At 40.9% G+C, this 18,691-nt stretch overlaps 1 protein-coding gene across 4 annotated transcripts in view; it reads right to left on the reverse strand.

Moving 5' to 3' along the window:
* The window catches only part of astn1 (astrotactin 1), a 119,397-nt gene that overhangs the window by 51,853 nt on the left and 48,853 nt on the right, over positions 1-18,691 (reverse strand). For 2 of the 4 annotated variants that reach the window (XM_023819082.2, XM_023819080.2), the window contains exons 6-8: positions 8,644-8,790; positions 8,375-8,542; positions 2,897-2,981 (exon numbers count right to left, since the gene is read on the reverse strand). In XM_023819082.2, the coding sequence (XP_023674850.1) occupies positions 2,897-2,981; positions 8,375-8,542; positions 8,644-8,790 (400 nt within the window). Of the gene's footprint in view, positions 1-2,896; positions 2,982-8,374; positions 8,543-8,643; positions 8,794-18,691 lie in introns of all 4 variants that reach the window. The other 2 variants (XM_023819081.2, XM_023819079.2) reach the window with 1 other exon arrangement.

Below are 18,691 nucleotides of genomic sequence, written 5' to 3' on the forward strand. Positions count from 1 at the left end.
TGGAATGTCACCTCTCTGGCGGGGAAGGAACCTGAGCTGGTGCGTGAGGTTGAGAGGTTCAGACTAGATATAGTCGGGCTCACCTCGATGCACGGCTTGAGCTCTGGAACCAATCTCCTTGAGGGGGGTTGGACCCTCTTCCACTCTGGAGTTGCTCGGGGGAGAGGCGCCGAGCAGGGGTGGGCATATTTATTGCCCCCTGGCTGGGCGCCTGTACATTGGGGTTTACTTCGCCTTCAGGTGGGGGGATGGGTTCTGACTGCTGTTTGCACTTATGCGCCAATGTGAACCCGAGTGGTGTCTTGTTATTGGACTTCTGTGCTCATCACGGATTGTCTATAATGAGCACCATGTTCAAACACAAGGGTGTCCATATGTGGACACCCATGCAACAGGCGGAGTACATGCAAACTCCACACACAAGGGCGGGATTCAAAGCCCACAACCCTGAGCCACTGTGCCATCTCACAATATAATAACATATTATGGAGTGATGAAGAGGTGGATGGATAAATCAAACATTTTCAAGTTGAAAACTATTATTAACATGACATGTCCAGTAGATGGCAGTGTGGCCTCTTGGCCAAGATGTGCCATGTAAACTGCACATACTCTGTATACTTTTTTCAGGGTTCATGGCTATCCAAGAATGATGACTCTGTCAGTCTCTGTAGTCTAAATTCATTAATCGGTCATACATTTCCTCTAATGCATTTGACTATGACTGCTGACAATCAGCCTATGTGTGGTGCTGGTATTCAAATTCTCTTCAAAAATGTATTATAAAATTACCCATATGCACATTTATTAGCCTGTCTTAGCAATGTGCAATTCTGTTGTGCAGGTAAATGCTTTAAAAAATTAAGAGTATAACCAAACATTTACAATTTAACAGTAAACTCTCAAATTCTCAAAATACTTAAGCATGTATTTGAGATAAGCTTAAAAAATATTTTTCTGAGGCCCTTAACCCAGCTGCTAAAAAATTTAATTATAAAAAAAGTATTACATATTATACATTAAATAGTACACACCATGCCCCACATAAAGGTGCTTGCATGCAGTAGTAATCATCATTATCACCAGAACACACACGTGCTATTTCGAAGTCGCTTGTGCATGCAGAAAGGAGAAAACCTGGACACTTCTGAAGCAGTATGTTGACCAATGAGAAGATGGCAATGGAATATTAAAAATGCTTAATAGCAGGCACCACTTCTTGGCAACCAGTATATGAGGTTGCCGGTCTCGTCCAATCATAGAAAAAAGAGGTGTTCACTGTGTAAACACTGTGCTAATCTGGCTAGCTTCTGGCATCCCTTGGAAAGAGCTAGACTTCAAATTCTCTCTCCAGCTGAGCCCGTTCTCTACCCAAATTTTCATATTGCCCAAGCATTCCAGCAGGTATTGCAATTGGAAAAGACACAGTGAAACATACAGGAGAAATGTAAAAATAGTTAAAAGAAAAAACTACTAATGAGACAGAATAAACCAGTCATTACATATATTGTTCATTACCCTGATAGGACTCAATTTTTGTTTCTGAACTGTGTATTATATAGCATATTATAAAAAACACACTGCCTGAAAACAAAAAAAGTTTCCATTTGAATTTATATCAGCAAATACTTAAGAGCCAATAACTTGATCATTATTACAGCTCAGCAATGTTATGCAACAATAAAATAAAGTCAGCTGAGTACCTGAATCTACTGAATGGCCAGGTTACACCTCCATCCATCATCAATGGATTTTTTCTTCCCTGTTGGCATGGGCATATTCCAGAACAAGGATGCCAAGATTCATTGGGTTTGAACTGCCAAAGAGCGGTTCAGGGAGCATGAGAAATCATTTTCAAGCATGACTTGGTCACCACAGAGTTGTGACCTTAGTCTCATTGAAGGTCTTTGGGATGAGCTGAAGGAGGCTTTATGGAGTGTTTCAACTCACTTGTTAATACAGGATCTCAGTGAGAGATGAATGCAAATCTGGATGAAAATAAAGGGTCAGATTTTGCATAAGCTTGTGGAAACAATGCCATGACAAATGTGCGGTCCAACGAAAAATTCAAATGGCGACTTTTTTTTTTGTCTGGGCAGTGTATTTTGAGTAAAGTCTGGATTTCAACTCCATTGTTAGTATATGATGCTCCTTATTCTATCTTGATCATTATATCCATATCTCTTGGGGAATGTGATGAGGGTCCAAGATTCCTTACGAAACTGGTGATGCCCTTTACTTTTAGTAAGTTGCCTCAGGGTCTACAGTAACTGGTGACATATGGATTAGAAACCAATTTATCCCAATGTGGTGAAGATAGGCTTGTTTTTCTGACAGCACACGGGAAAAATCATAGCGAATTGTACGCCACAAGGATATGGGAGGGATATAAGGTTTACCTGGACTCTGTCCTGGTTGCTAAGGCAACAAGAAGATTTCTGTGGCATTAATAGGTAAATGTTTTAAATGGACAAGAAGCAAAATAATATATCCTGGTCCTCACATTATTAATATGCATTTATGATTGCTGGAACTGGACAATGAACAATAAAGGTATCTGAAATCTAAGAGTGCTTGTAAAGCATACATAAGAAGTCACCTGGTACTGTAGCAGTGCATGTGAATGCATAGCTTGCCTTGGTTGTTTTTGTCCTCCTCACTTCTAAGGATAGTCACCTTATGGCTCAGGAATCTTTCTTATCCGAGACACTGTCTGTTTTGTCAATGATGATTCATCTCTGGCAATAACACAAGTACCAGCTTGCGGACGGGACCTTTATGCTTCTCAGAACATGTTGCTACATGTTTGGAGGAAAGTTACAGACACAGCAAACCTTTGCAGTATGATGTTTTGTTTTGCTGGTGAAGATGTGGCATAACAAAGAGGGCTGCTTACCCCTGATTGGGTCCCCACTCATTACGAATACAAAGGTGCTTATGGACGGGGTCCTTCATGTAGCCATCAAAGCAAAGGCATTCGCCTAGACAAAAAGCCAAACAAACAGCAGATAGCACTGTTATTTTGTTTCCGGCTATTATCTTGAAGTCACCATGACGTTACATGCTTTAGCATTAGCAGACCAAACACAGTCAGTATGCTTGTCCTGAGCTCTGAGAGGAGAGAGAGAAGATCAAATGAACATGGAATATTGAGATATATAACACACACGCACATGCACGCACGCACACACACACACACACACACAGGTTTGTAATCATATCGTTGTGGGGACTCTCCATTGATTTCTATGGGGAAAAGTTTAATCTCAACATGACGACCGTAACCCCTACCCAGCCCTAACCTTATGCCAAACAATATGCCAAACAAAATACAAGACTGCTGGCGTTTTAATTATTATTATTTGATTGCATTCACAGATATTTGTGGGGACCTGAAAAATGGACCTCACAACATCAAAATAACAGGTTTTTATTGCATTGTGGGGAACATTTGTTATAATATAACATAATACACCCACACGCACACACACACAGACCTGTACTGGTATTAGGGGGTGGCATGGTGGTGCAGTGGTTAGCCACCTCTAGAACCTGGGTTCGAGTCTCCACCAGGGTTCCATTTGTGTGAAGTTTGCATGTTCTTCCTTGTGTCATTGTGTGGTTTTCTCTGGGTACTCCAGTTTTCCCCCACAGTACAAAAACATGCTAATTGGATAATTAGGCTTGCCAAATTGCCAATAGGTATGCGTGGGTGAGTGAATGGTGTGTGAGTGTGCCCTGTGATGGGTTAGCACCCCATCCTGGGTTGTTCCCTGCCTTATGCCCTGTGATGGGCTAGCACCCCATCCTGGGTTGTTCCCTGCCTTGTGCCCTGTGATGGGTTAGCACCCCATCCTGGGTTATTCCCTGCCTTGTGCCCTGTGATGGGTTAGCACCCCATCCTGGGTTGTTCCCTGCCTTATGCCCATAGCCTCCGGGATAGGCTCCAGACCCCATGCGACCCTGAACAAAATAAGCAGTTTCAGAAAATGGATGGATGGAATGTAATATAAACACAATCCACCCCCACACACACACAGGTGGAGTAGTGCTGTCACCTCAGTCCAGCGGGGTTTGAGATTCACATTCCTCTGCCACCTCATACTTGCAGTGTGGAGGGTATAAATCTCACATCCTCCTCATACCTGCAGATTTTGGGGGTTTGAATCCTTGCTCATGTGGTAAATTTGCATTTTCTGACCATATTATGTGAAGTAGCCCATGTTTCTTTCTACAGTCCAAAGATGTAGTCAGGTAAAACAGTGTTTCTAGTGTGTCATGTACCGTATCTTCCGCACTATAACGTGCACTGCATTATAAGGCGCACCGTCAGTCAGTGGTCTATTTTCAAACTTTTTCCACATACAAGGCGCACCGGACGTTAAGGCGCTTTAAGCAAAACAAAACAGTCAGATAAGCCAGTCAACCAAAATTTATTTTACATCACGTGTTCACAATGACTGTCAACATTGTTCAGACGTTTATGAGCGTCTTCACTACGTAAAAAAACAAGAGTCTTATACCGCTAAATCAAAAGTCAGCCTATTAACAATAACTCAAAATCGAACACTTACTGTATAATACGGTCCTATACCGCTAAATCAAAAGTCAGCGTATTCATAATAACTCTTGAAATTGTTAATTTATAACCCTGTCCAGAATGTTCCTCATACCATGTACCCCTGGCAAATGCCCTGTGTATCCCCATCTGGGCCCTTCCACTGACTGCATGGTTAAAAGCAGGATGTTTCTGTCTCACCTCCTTACTCTCCCCCTTCCAATTTAGACGTGACACAATCACTGAGGAGAATTCAGAATTTTCCCCAAAAAGGAAATTAATATCTGGTATATTTTGAATTGTTTGAATCCTAAGCTTTTCTACTTGTCTGAAGGGGAAATTAACCTGCCAAATTCCATCTACCACTACCCATAATTTAATCTGAAAACTGCAGATAGTAAGATTAAAAAATCATCATGAAGGTTTGTTACAATAAACCAGAGGCATTGAAACATTAAGTTATTAACTAATATAAAAATGTATGATTTACAAAACATATATTGCCACCTCACATTTATTTTATTCAAAATTATCTTGGGCTGAATTCCTTAGGTAATCTAGCAGCCATAACAAAGATTCCAAATCTAATAAACAGCTTTTGACATGTGTGCCAAACTGTTATTCTGATTAGCTAAAATTGCCAGTAACTGGTTGGTTATTGGTCCTCCTAGCAATTGAGTAATATTTTAAATGCATTCTGTATCCATTCTCTCAGAGCTGATAATAAATCTGAAATACATCGTACAGTGCATGTTCCTTGATGCATATCCATGGAAACAAGCAGAGAGACCTTGGAAGAACGTTAATATAGTTTTTTTTTGGTGGTGCTGGATACATACTTACAATGTCCATGCATTCATCAATCCATCCATCCATGCATCCATCCATCCATCCATCCATCCATAACTGCTTAGCCAGTGCAGGTTCTCAGGGAACCTAGTGCCTATTTCAGGTAGTGCAGGGGTCAGCCTGGACCGATTGCTCAGCCATCACAGGGTAATATTTATGATACACAGAAGTTAAATTGTTTAATTATCAAATTTATAATTATTTAAACACCAAAACAGTATTGTTTTATTAATTTGCTTTCTATGGTTTTCTTAGGCAAGTCTTTGGTAATAGTTCACAATTTATAATTTGCAAAAGTTTCAAAATCCATTCCTGGGTGTACCCTACTCACTGAGCTGCCGGGCACAGACCCCATGCAGCCCTGACAATACTGGAAGATGGATGGACAGATGGATGGATGGATGGATGGACAGATGGATGTAGTGAAATGTAAAATCAATACTATTCTATCTGCGGGGGAGGGGGGGGGGGGTTGGTCGGTTAGAGGTTTAGGCATAACTCGGCTTTTGTTTTTTCTGTGTACAAAAGCCTCCCACACGCATTCACTGATAAAACCCGCATAGAGTTGTTTTTGAGTAGACAGATAAGGGCAGACAGCAAGACATTAATCTGCCTGTTAAAAAAAAGGCTGCAAAAGACAATCACTTAGAAACAAAGACACCGCTCTTGATTTTGGCTGCTGTATATGGGGGGAGGTGGTTTGGAAAAAGCGAAGCGGCTGAAAACCTGCTGAGTTGGATAAAGGGGAGGCGAAGGTCACCAAGTTACCAAGGCCCCTGAGTGCACTAAAGCCTCATGGGGGGGGGGGGGGGGGGTACTGAGTATTCACACTAATACTAATGATACTCAACAAGCTAGGTTTATGTTTTTAGGACAGGGGGTCTCCAGACCTTTTTGGAATTGCCCAGAGTTAGTCCTGTAATTCTATGTCTCATTCTCTATATGTAAAACTACCGCTGCCACATGAAACAATGTTTAAGTCAAATTTTCTTTGGTTGCCTAAGACTTTTGAATATTACTGCATATAATACATAGGCTGTGCATTTTTCATTTATATTTTTACACATTTTCAAACTCTGTGCCTTGTTTTGGTTTTTCAGACTGCATTGCATTATCTTAGCTCTGTCTATCCCCAAAGAAGGTTTTATAAATAAACCTCAACTCCCTGCCAAGTTCCTGTATCATGATTCTGGCTGTTGTCCCAACCTGGGATGTTCTCACATAGTGGTTTACCTAAGTTTCTCTTAGAGCCAGTTTGTGGGGAATGGATGAGAAAAACAGCAACACGATAATTCTTTTTAGTTAATTAGGGTCACTTTGAATTTGAATGTGTGGTTTCTCTCTTGTCCCTTGTCCGCTGTGGCAACAGCCTCCCATGGTTAAAGAAAACACCATTCCCTCATTGTCTTTGTTTTACTTTGACAATGAAAGCAACATGCAACACTGCTAGTCTCTGTAGCACTTAAGCTAGAAAAACATCTTGGATATAGCTGTCCATTTGCTTAAAGACAGTATGAGTGAATTCATAGAACATTGTGAGGTTTACAAGATATGTTCCTCTCTGTGCCTCTCATGTAATATTAAAGATTTTAAAGATTTATTTACCATCCATATATTATTGACATATTTAAAATGTAAATATCTTAATAATTAACATTATTATGCATGAATATTGTACTTATAAAATAATCACAGATTGGAAACAGAAAATATAAAACTTTGAATGCTGAATTCGGTCTAGTTTGTTAAATTCAAAAAAACAAAATTAAGTTCCCTGTCCAATATCACATCCCAGGTCTGCCACAAACTGAACGATTTGCATGTTTTTGCATTAAAGATTCTCACTCACTGCGACACTGTAAATGAGAACTTAATTTATTCTGGCTTGCTGGTGATGATTATGACAATAGCTTGTCGGAAGTTGACTGACTCTTAACAACTGGAGTAGGGACTTGCCCTGTTAAGGGAGGCAGGTGCTTGTGAATGAAAAGAATAATGAATACTTTAAAAGAGATAATAACTAGCTCAAGTTCCAGTGGGGATTTTTTGTATCACTTCAGCCTCAGGGCCTCGGAAACCTCCAGCAGAGGGCAGTGATAAAGATCAGCTCTGTTCCCTCACGCTACATCAGTGCCCTGCAATCTGTGGTATGATGAATACAGGGCACAGTCAATTCATGGTAAAGAAGGCAGGCAAATATACCAAAAAGACGCCCCTCAGAAATCAAGAGGACATGGTGAAAAGATCTGTCAAATATCTGGACGCTTTTGGGATTTGACTTCAATCTGATATGCCCTATTTAATTAGGATACGAAAACACCTCATATTACTACCCACAAGAGGAGAAGAAATTTTGTTTTCTATTCAAACTTGTGCACGCAAGAAATGAATGGGAGCTTTGTTGGCCTGTTTTTTTTCTGTATGATGATGAGAAACACCACAGCCTGTCAAGGGATGAGGTTAGGTGACAAGACTACCAATGTTATTCAACGAAATGCTACTTCATTCAGACATGCAGGAAGCTCCAAAAAATGCATGGAAAAGCAATATGTAAAAACCACGCTCAGGCAGCTGTTCTAGCAAAGCAATACTATGCAGGCTTTTTGCAATACTGCAGGATGTACTTTCGTCTTCAAAAACAGTCATTCCTGACATGGACTATATTGCAAACACCCACAGGTAGCTTCATTCTCTTATTAATAAAGACAAATTTTAATTCAGAATTTGACTCCTTTTTTCTTCAGTTAATACCACTATTACTATCATGAAGTGACCCCTTTCTATTCTATGTAATTTACAACTATACTTGTCTAGTGTCTGCACTGACTTGCTTATTTTGGAAGAAGTGTCTGACACATAAAGCACAAATATTAATGTATACAGTAGTTCTCAGACAAACTTTATCTATCTCCCCCAATCACAAGAAACAGAGTGACTAATTTCTGAAGCACTGAAGCAGATGTATACCTGTCTCTGGGTCACACTGGTGCTCGCAGGGGTCTAGCAGGCGACGGCCACACAGTTCATTAACCCAAGGCCCGCTGGCGTTTTGTTGGTAAAAGAGCAGCACCTGAGCAGGGTTCAGCCAGTCACTGGCATCCAGCTGGCTGCCATGCAGCAGAATGAACCGTGACCCTGGGGGAAGGATCATGTATTCAGCCTTAATAAGAATTACAATTGCTACTAGGGACTTCATCTTTTAGTGGGCCAGTGTGTGGGGTTCAGCCGGCTCTTACCGTCGGCGATGAGGTGCTCTGGCACGTGCAGGATGACACGCACGTTGATGCTGCAGGACAGGTGTGAGGAGTATACCAGGCTGATGACGCAGCTGATGATGCTGATCAGTGTCAGGGTTGTCTTGTTGATGGGGCTTCGTGGGGAGCCTACTGGACAAGGGAGAGACAAAGAGAACCAAAGAGCCATGGCTGTGATGGAGTGAATGAAACACATAACTGAAAATGAAAATGTTTGCACATCGCTGTGTGCATCAGTCGCCTTTTGGAAAACAACACTCACACACACACACACACTCACTGACCTGCACCAGTCACTATGTGTAGCATTGGTCTGCTAATTACCTCATCCTACTCATAGTCTACCTCATAATGACTCTTGTCTGTTCAAGGCTGCTCTTTTTATCATACTTATAAGCTCTATTTGCACTATATGTCTGGTCTGCACTTTCTGCCATGTGCCTTTACTTGTATATTGTACTTATTCATATTTTCTTATTTGTATTTTTAAAAAAATCTTATTTATTTATTTTTTAATTTAATGTTTTCTGTTATCTACCAAGGGTTTTAGAGTAACGTAATTTCAATTCTCTGTGTGTTCTGTACATGTGGCAAAATTGGCAATAAAGCTGACTTTCACTTTGACTTAATAGAACAGAAGAGAATGTTGTTACTGTCACTGTACACAGCAGGCACAACAAAATGCAACTCCAAAAAAATGAGCAGACGGAAATATTGTCATGGACCAGACTGGGGGAACCCGTCAACGTCATTCAGAAATCCTCCTCCATTCTCATTGGGGAAAAAAAACGCTTGGGAACCCCCTGTTCAGCCCACACCCTAGATCAAAGGTGATTTCAATTTGCAGCCACACCCATTTAGCAGCTGTAGTTTTCTTTGATTGTTGCTCTATTTAAGCTCCTGAGGTATGTCGGGGGAAACTCAAGATCTTCTCAGTTTGAGCAGTTCCCTGTGCAGCTATACCATGTAATATTTTTTTTTTGTTCCTGGGTACTAAGTATTATTTCCTAATTGCTTTTGACTGAAAGGTATAGAAAATGACTATTAATCCCCATAAACTTTGCTTTTGTGACCAGAACAGTGATATTTTGAAATTCACCTAATTCCAGTGAGAAAATTAGTGAATTTGTCAGTTAGAAAAAACAACATATGAAAAAAATATATATATTACATTAACATATCTTGTGATTCCCCAGGAAGCCCTGAACCACTGCAACCAAGCCGTTCCAAGCCAGGGGTTGATTGGTTGGTTAAATAACTCAATGAGGTATAGATTAGCCAAATGTGGTGTGCTAGTGGTCAAGTCAAAAAATACATTGGTATATTGGACATTTGCTGCAAAGACTGAGGTGACTTTAGGAGAGGTTTCGAAATAACTTTAACAGATGTAATATAATAGTTTAACATCAATATGAACATCATTTAAACGTCATTTTCTTCGATGGCCTAAAACATCAGCATAGTATTGTATAAAATATACAATTTAAAGAATGACTGTAAAGGTCTAAAGTGACATTTCCCTCCAGGTATGAAAAACAAATTGCACAGTAACTGACTGATTTTAAACGGAATGTTGGGTTAAATAATTAATGTAGAAGTTTCCAGTAATTTGGATATCTTCCACCTTCATCCACATTCTGCTGATAAAAAGGCAGTTGGAAGGATGATGGATGGATGGATGGATGGATGGATAAATTATTGAGGCAAAAAGCATCATCAATGTTTATTACACTGGCTTTGGTCAGATGCCTGCTCTCATCAAGTAATCTTGATTTCTTTCTGTAAGGTCTTGTTTTTTGAGCAAAATAAATAGACAAAAACTCCACCAGGTAGATAAAAATAAGAAGGATACGCCGGACCCGGATATGTGGCACCGATGTCAGATGGCTGAGTGAAGTCAGGTGACAGGCACACTCCTTCACTTATACCAAGTGTAACTAGTTGCTGCTGAAACGATAACAATGTATTTCCCAGACAGCCCCATTGGCCTCTCCCCCCTCTCCCTGCTTCAATCTTGGTGCAATTTGTCTCAAAATGAAACAGGTCTCAGATTATCACCTATGCCAGGGTTCTTCAGTTCTGGTCCTGGAGGGCCAGAATCCCGCACAGTTTGCAGATTTTCCTGTTCAAACACGTCATAATCAGCTATTAACTAGGTTTAGTAGGTTTGTCTGAGCAGGGAAATATACAAACAGTGTTGAATTCTGGCCCTCTAGGATCAGAACTGGGGAAGTCCGACCTATGTAAACTCCATGGAAGTTTGAAAAAGATCCATGAAATACTTTTATACTGTAGCTACTGTGTTCACAAGATCAAGTGTCTTCTGCAGCTGCCCTTTCCATCCTTTGCTGGCACCTAGTGCTTCTGTTTCAACTTTGGTACGATTTGTCTCAAAATAAGTTATCACACTAACAACAAGTAATGTCTACAGTGGTGGACAGGTCCCAAAAGCATATGTAATACAAACTGCATTAGAAACAAAATGTGGAAAAAATGATACAGTATAAACTCTTCAATCTAACAGCACTATAGTTACTAGTACAAGATATCCACCTTCAAACGGAAACAGGTGACAGTGATTAATTGTCATTGTTGTCACCATAGCATACAACAACAAAACATGTCCTCTGCATTTAACCCATATGTAACAGCAGTGGACATCTATTATTTAGCACCTGGGGAGCAATGCATGGGGGCAGTACCTTGCTCAGAGTACCTCAGTGGGGCCAGGAATTCAACCCAGCAACCTTTCAGTGACAAGTGTGCATCCCTAACCATGAGGCCACCACTGCCTATCACTGGGTGTGATAGATTAATATCAGCCGAAGAATGACACAAGAGTATTTATCTAGGCTGGGCAGGTTTACTGGAAGCTATATAGAACAAGGCCTCTTAAGCCTATTAAGACAAGCAACCAGAGTCACCTTATGCTCCTCTAGAGTCTCATCATCCCCTTTCAATGATGACCTGTGTGAAAGGTCAGGCATGAAATGACTGCATGAATGTCTTTGATGTTAATGTTAAGACATCCTGCAGTCGTACATAATAAATGAAGTAAATTATAATATAATATAATATAATATAATATAATATAATTTAATCAAGGGTGTCATGAAAAGGAGAAAGTTACGATGATTCCAGTAGCTCCTGAGTGACAGGGACTATGAAAATTCTAGAGCATAATTGGATTGATCTGGGTTGGGGGCCCAATATAACATGCTTTCATCCCTCCATCCATCCATCCATCCATCCCTGAAACCACTTTTCTTATTCAGGGTCATGGGTGCAGAGCCTATTCCAGAGGCTATGGGCAGAAGGCAGGGAACAACCCCGGATATGATATGTAGACACACACACACACACTTTGGTAACTCCAACTAGCCTCAACATGTTTTCGGACTGTGGGGGGAAACTGGAGTACCTGGAGGAAACCCCAGGACGACACGGGGAGAACATGCCAGCTCCACATATGGAGCCCTGCTAGAGGGTTATACTCAGGTCCCACAGGTGTAAGGCATCAGCGCTAACCACTGCACCACCATGCCATCCCCGTAACATGCTGTCATGGGGTCTAAAATCTTCAGCAATCCTGTATATAATCATTTGCCAAATGAAGTGTGGATATCTGCTGTTAGTTCTGGTGACATAGTGTTAATTTAGTTTGGCGTTTTAGTACTAATAATAGGGATGTCAAGTGCCAGAGTACTCCAGGGTGAGGGGCTTCAGCCATACCGCTGTGCCCTGTGATGAACTGAAACGATAGTTTATTTGCCATTTGTACAAGGTACATCACAATTCTTTTGTTTTCACATATCCCACCTTTCTCTCCTTTATGATATAAACACAAACACAGGTAAGTGAAGCTTGGGGACTGAAAGCATGAACAGCCATTTATCCAGCAACGTCTCTGGAGGTTATGGGCCTCGCTCCAGTGCCCAGTGAGGATGTGACTGGCTTTCCACTCGGATGTGCAGTCCTAATACCTGAGGCCTGACCGGGACAAGTTGCTGGACAAGAGAAACAAATAATTTGGTGTTTGGTTTGCAATTTTGTAATTGAGGTTCTGTTATTTTATGTAGACAGTATTGTTTAAAAGTGTTTTAATGGCATACATGGCCTTCAATATGAAGAACGTTAATATCAATATTTATAATGGGTGCCTATTTTGCAGTAACAGCTGCATCCCATCTGAGAATGTTAAAATGGGCTCCATATTTAATGTGACCCTGTGGTGCAGTGTATCGGCTGGTAACGCTTCTCTGTGGTGGCCCTACATGCCAAAAAAACATCAGTCTGACCAATCATCTAATCCAACACCTTGGGAACTCAATCCGGAAGCCTGATTCTTGCCCCCACCCCTCCCTCGCATGCATTATGCTGGCACTAACAGGCCATATTACATTGTCATTTAGCATATCTCTTATAACTCTAATAAAATGAGCTTACTTAGCGACGAGGTGGGTAAACAGAGCAGGGATTTAATTAAGTGGGGGCAAAAATGCATGTCTTTCCTCGCTGTCTTATACCCCATTTACACTGAAACCAGCTTATTGATGCTATTTTACCATTATGGCTTTGTGTGAGAATGGGACAAAGCGGCAAAGTCTACCCATTAATCTATCCCCTGACAACCTAGTAACATTTGCGGTGGCTATCTGACAGGGCTGCAGGGTGAATGCGACACAGTAACAGATTACCATGTTTGAGAAGGGTTGTGGGGGGGGGGGCTTCTTGCCCTTTATTCACTACATTGATATCAGTTGGAAGTATACGACACCTGTTACTCAATTCCCACAATAAAACCACTAAGTTAGACTGTCACAGATACAGACTGTTGTTACGTGGTTGAGTGGAGCACCGGAGAGGGGATAAACTTAGCAACCCTCCTAGAAGAAAAGAGTCATAACTGTATAACTGAAAAATAACTAGCCTAAATTAGCTCATATACTGTATTTGATTGTTTATCTCCATTGACAGAGAGAGAACATGCCATCAATAAACTGTAATTAAGAAATATATGTACGATGATAGTCTGATGTCAGCATTTTTTCAGTAGCCACTGGAGGTGTTCTGCAAAATCTGCCGACCCAGGGAGATGGGGGCTCTCTGTGAATAGTTTTGCTTTATCATCTGTTATCAAAAGAGGGACTTTGGTACAATTTTCCAGCTGAGGTGCGCTTGGTGAATTTTGCAGTGGGCCCCCTGCAGTGATGTGACCCACCTGCTCCAATACTGGTTTCCTCCAATATTTCACAGTTTGACAGTGAGTGGGAGGTGTTCTGGAGGAAGTGCAGATGTCAGAAAGAAAAAGCAGAAAATTTTGATACCTGTTATCGGTGGATCGTCAGATTACCTCAGCAAACTGACATCTAGAATGCCCAAGGTCTACAGGGCTGTAATTGCTGCAAATAGGGGACTCTTTGACAAAATAGTTTGAAGAACACAATTATTATTTTAATTTTCAAAAAATTTACTTTGTTAATGACTATTTCTTATTTAGTTATATTTTATATTCACACTCATTTCATGTATATTTTCATGCCATTAAAACACTTTTAAATGCCTACCAGTAGGATTTGAGGCAAACTGTTAGTTGTAAATAACCTGTAATTGAATGTGTGCATGCATGCATTTATGTTGTAAATGGTAACTGTTGTAACGTTGTGCTGTAATTGTTGTAATGTTTTACCATGGTCTGCATGTGCTCACATCAACATTTACCCTGAATGTGAATGTTGTTGGCTTTTCCATCGGTGTTACTGCTTGTTGTCTTTCACAGTGTATTGCTATTAAACGCAGAACTTCTGTTCTTTTTTATAAAAAGATGTATCCTCTTTACTATTAAAAACATGGCTCACTTACAATATAGTCAACCCTTCTGCATCTTGACTGGCTGGCTGATGCACAAGTTAAGTAACTCAAAAAATATACGATATACAAACAGGGCTGTCTGGGTGGGTGCCTTCTGAGCCCTTCCTTTGTGACCTTTCCCCATCTGGCCCACAGTTTGCCTTTCCCTCCTCTCTGTCCTTCAAGCCTTGTGCGTTGTCCCCTGCTTCCTGGACTGCTGCATAGCTCATTGGGCTGACTGCGTGGCAAAGACCACAACTCTCTTAGTCATGGGTTTGAGGCTCCAGCTCTTCTGTTCCCCTGTGTTTTTTCTAATACAGTATGCTTCTTCTGGTTTTGTTTTGTGTTTCTGTTCCACGTTTATCTTAGTGTTGTTGTTAATGGTTATGTTACACGTTTATCTTAGTGTTGTACTCCCAGTTAATGGTTATGTTGCCTAGTTCTGGTGTCTGTTTAGTTCCTTCATTTCTGTGTGTCAATGTTAATCTGTTTCACCTGTTGCTTGTTTGTTGACCTGTGCCTCTGATTGGTTAATTGATTATTGAGTTCACTTGTCCCTTGTATGCCTTCTTTGCCTGCGTGTATTTAAGTGCCTCTGTCCACTATGTTCTCCAGCTTGTCATTGTTCATGTCCCTGTTGCTGTGTATTAGGAATTTTATTTGTTTCTATGTTCTGTTCTGTTGTTGTTGTTGTTGTATTTGTATTTGTATTTGTATTTGTATTTGTATTTGTATTTGTATTTGTAGTAGTAGTAGTAGTAGGTTATGGTTTCTTTTGTTGGTTCTTATTTTTCCCCTGTTAGTTTTTGACCCTTGTGGTCCCTTTAATTTGTGGCTTTTCCTAGTGTGTTCTGTTTAACTCAATAAACCCTTGTTTGTCTTGGAACTACAACTGGATCATCACCTTTTTCCCACCTGCGTAATAAGAACATAAAAACTATACAAATGAGAGGAGGCCATTCGGCCCATCGACTTCGCTTGGGGAGAACTTAACTAATAGCTCAGAGTTGTTAAAATCTTATCTAGCTCTGATTTAAAGGAATCCAAAGATTCAGCTTGCACTATGTTATCAGGAAGACTATTCCATACTCTGACTACACGCTGTGTAAAGAAGTGCTTCCTTAAATCCAGTTTGAAATGTTCTCCTGCTAATTTCCACCTATGGCCACGAGTTCTTGTATTTGAACTAATGCTGAAGTAACTATTCGGTTGAACAGCATCCAAACCTGTTAGAATCTTATAGACCTGGATCATGTCCCCCCTCAGTCTCCTTCGCTTGAGGCTGAACATATTTAGCTCAACTAACCTTTCCTCGTATGACATTCCTCTAAGACCAGGAATCATTCTTGTGGCCCTACGCTGCACCTTTTCTAAGGCCGCAATGTCCTTTTTAAGATATGGTGACCAAACCTGCACACAATATTCTAGGTGAGGTCTCACCAAGGAATTGTATAACCTTAGCATTACCTCCCTTGACTTAAACTCCACACACCTGGAGATATACCCCAACATCCTATTGGCCTTTTTTACTGCTTCCCCGCACTGGCGAGAATGAGACATGGAAGCATCAACATACACACCAAGGTCTTTCTCATAATCAGCTACCTTTATTTCAGTAGGTCCCATAAAATACCTGTACTTTATATTTCTGCTCCCTACATAGAGTACCTTACATTTGTCTATGTTAAATTTCATCTGCCAGGTATCAGCCCAGTCACTAATTAAATCAAGATCCCGCTGTAGCTGCTGAGCCGCTAGTTCAGTATCTGCTACACCACCCACCTTGGTGTCATCTGCAAATTTCACCAGTTTACTGTATATATTGGTGTCTATATCATTTATGTAAATTAGGAACAATAGTGGTCCTAAAATTGAACCCTGCGGTACCCCACTATGAACGCAGGCCCACTGTGACATTGAGCCTCTTATAACTACTCGCTGCTTCCTATCCGTTAACCAGTTATCAATCCAGGTCGCTACAGTTCCTAAAATACCTGTCGCTTTGAATTTAAGTAAGAGCCTCTTGTGGGGGACAACATCAAAAGCCTTTTGGAAATCTAAGTAGATGATATCTTAGGCCTTCTTATCATCAACTTCCTGAGTAGCTTCCTCAAAAAACTCCAACAGATTGCTTTGACACAGAGCTGGTTTGCAGGAAGGCAGCCTTTAAGGCAGTGATATCTTGTAGTTGTCTATGGTGTTTCTTGTGGTTTTAATGTGGTTCTTCCAGATCGTGAGGGGCCTGTGCCCCTAGCCCCCATGTTGTGCAAGGGTCGAATACAAGGAACAAGAGAAATGCACTGCAGTTAATTTAGAGAGGCTAATTCAATTAAACACAGTAGCAGACAAACGCTTGTTCTGTACTCTGGCTGCTTGTCGGACATCCCAACTCTCTGGGAAGTGTCACTCGCAAAAGTGACTAACTCCCCCCTCAGCCAGCCAGCACTAAGTTTGGTGGTACCTAATTTTTAATACTTCAGTATTTTGATGGTATTTTAATTGTTGCTTCAGCTTTTACCAACTGCTCAAAGTTCTCCCCAGCCAGAGCTTATGAAGATGTCAAACAATTCTGTAATGTATTGACCATTTACTGCATAGCGTACACTGAAGGCTGGAGGGATCTGAGAGAACCTTGAATCAGTTCTGCCATGTTTTCTTTCAGACTGAACCATTTATTAACCAGCTCAGCCACCAGCTTATAGTCATTAAAGTTTGGGGGCAGAGGTATCAGAAAGTTCCACACTATTTTTGCACACTTCAGCATCTGCGACTTCGCTTGCTAGCTAACTAGCCAAGTTAGTCATCATTGCCTGTAGATTCACATTTCTTGATTTGCTACAGCTCCTAATGTCATCAATACAGCTTGCTTTACTCAATTCAACACCAAAGGGTTTAAACAAAAAGAAATGACTAGGGGCCACACGATCTTACTTCTCCATTTTGACAGTAATTTTTTTAAAAAAGCAGAACTTCTGGTATTTCTCAATAAAATTTGCTGTGCGTGTATGACAGCACCACCCACCACACACTTGTCACTTGACCTTCCCTGAAATCAATAATATGCTTAGTGTCGGACATCTGGGATCTATACAGTATGACTGATATGCCACACTTTATGATACTTCAGATACAAGCAGAATTGATGCTTAAAGACAAAGTTATCAGCGCTCCAGTTGTAGTACAGTACATGAAAATTAGCTTTTTTGGAGGACTGATTAAATCTGTTCCCAAAAAGGTTATGAATTTAAAAGAATGCAAGATAGCTAAAAGTAGCTGAGTGCAATGGCAGGACATAGACATCTTTCTATAACATCATGCTGTAGTAACTCTGACTTTGGAGACAGAAAAGCATAAACAAGATTCGGGTATGATCTCGGGAAGGCGATCAATAGTGTAAAACGGCAGTATGCACACAAAATGGACTTACAGCTCAGCAGCAGACAGAATCCATGACAGATGTGGACAGGGAATCCAGATGCTTATGGACTACAAACTTCAGATATGTGGAATCAGCCTCCTTTCTGGATGAGCTGGATGCCTTTTACGCCGCTTTGAACTCGTCAGCAGTGACCCTCCTGAGTGACTCCCACAGTGCTGCACAATAGCCTCTGTGAGTAACGTGAGAAGAACTTTGGAATTCACTCAGCGCTCGCAAAGTGGCTCGCACTGACAGAGTCTTTGCATGAGTTTTAAAAACCTGCTGCGACCAGCTTCCAGCTGTCTTCACTGACATTTTTAAATACTCTCTGAGACAGTCTACTGTCCCCAAGAGCTTTAGAAACACAACCATCATCACAAAGACAGCCCAGGTGGATATCCTCAATGATTACTTCCCGGAGACACACACCCCCATCACAATGAAGTGCTTTGAGAGGCTGGTGCTGGAACACATTAAGGACATGGGGAGATGCCAATCATTTTCATAGTCTCTAGGATTGCCAAGCCATTCATCAGTATTGGTCTCAAATCCATGAGCATGTTCAGAATGTCAGAATGTTTTTCCTTTAACCCTTGAAACCATATTTTTGTGTAATATACTGGTGGATAAATTGACCCTCAATGATAAAAAACTTTTGTACATCTTATTGGCTGTGAGTAAAAAGGTCCTCACGAGGAGAGGCCTCAAACCGGATCCACCAACAACTGAAGACTGAATAAATGTGCTGCAAGAAATTTATAC

This window comes from Paramormyrops kingsleyae, chromosome 21, assembly GCF_048594095.1.
Source record: "Paramormyrops kingsleyae isolate MSU_618 chromosome 21, PKINGS_0.4, whole genome shotgun sequence".
Classification (NCBI taxonomy): Eukaryota; Metazoa; Chordata; class Actinopteri; order Osteoglossiformes; family Mormyridae; genus Paramormyrops; species Paramormyrops kingsleyae.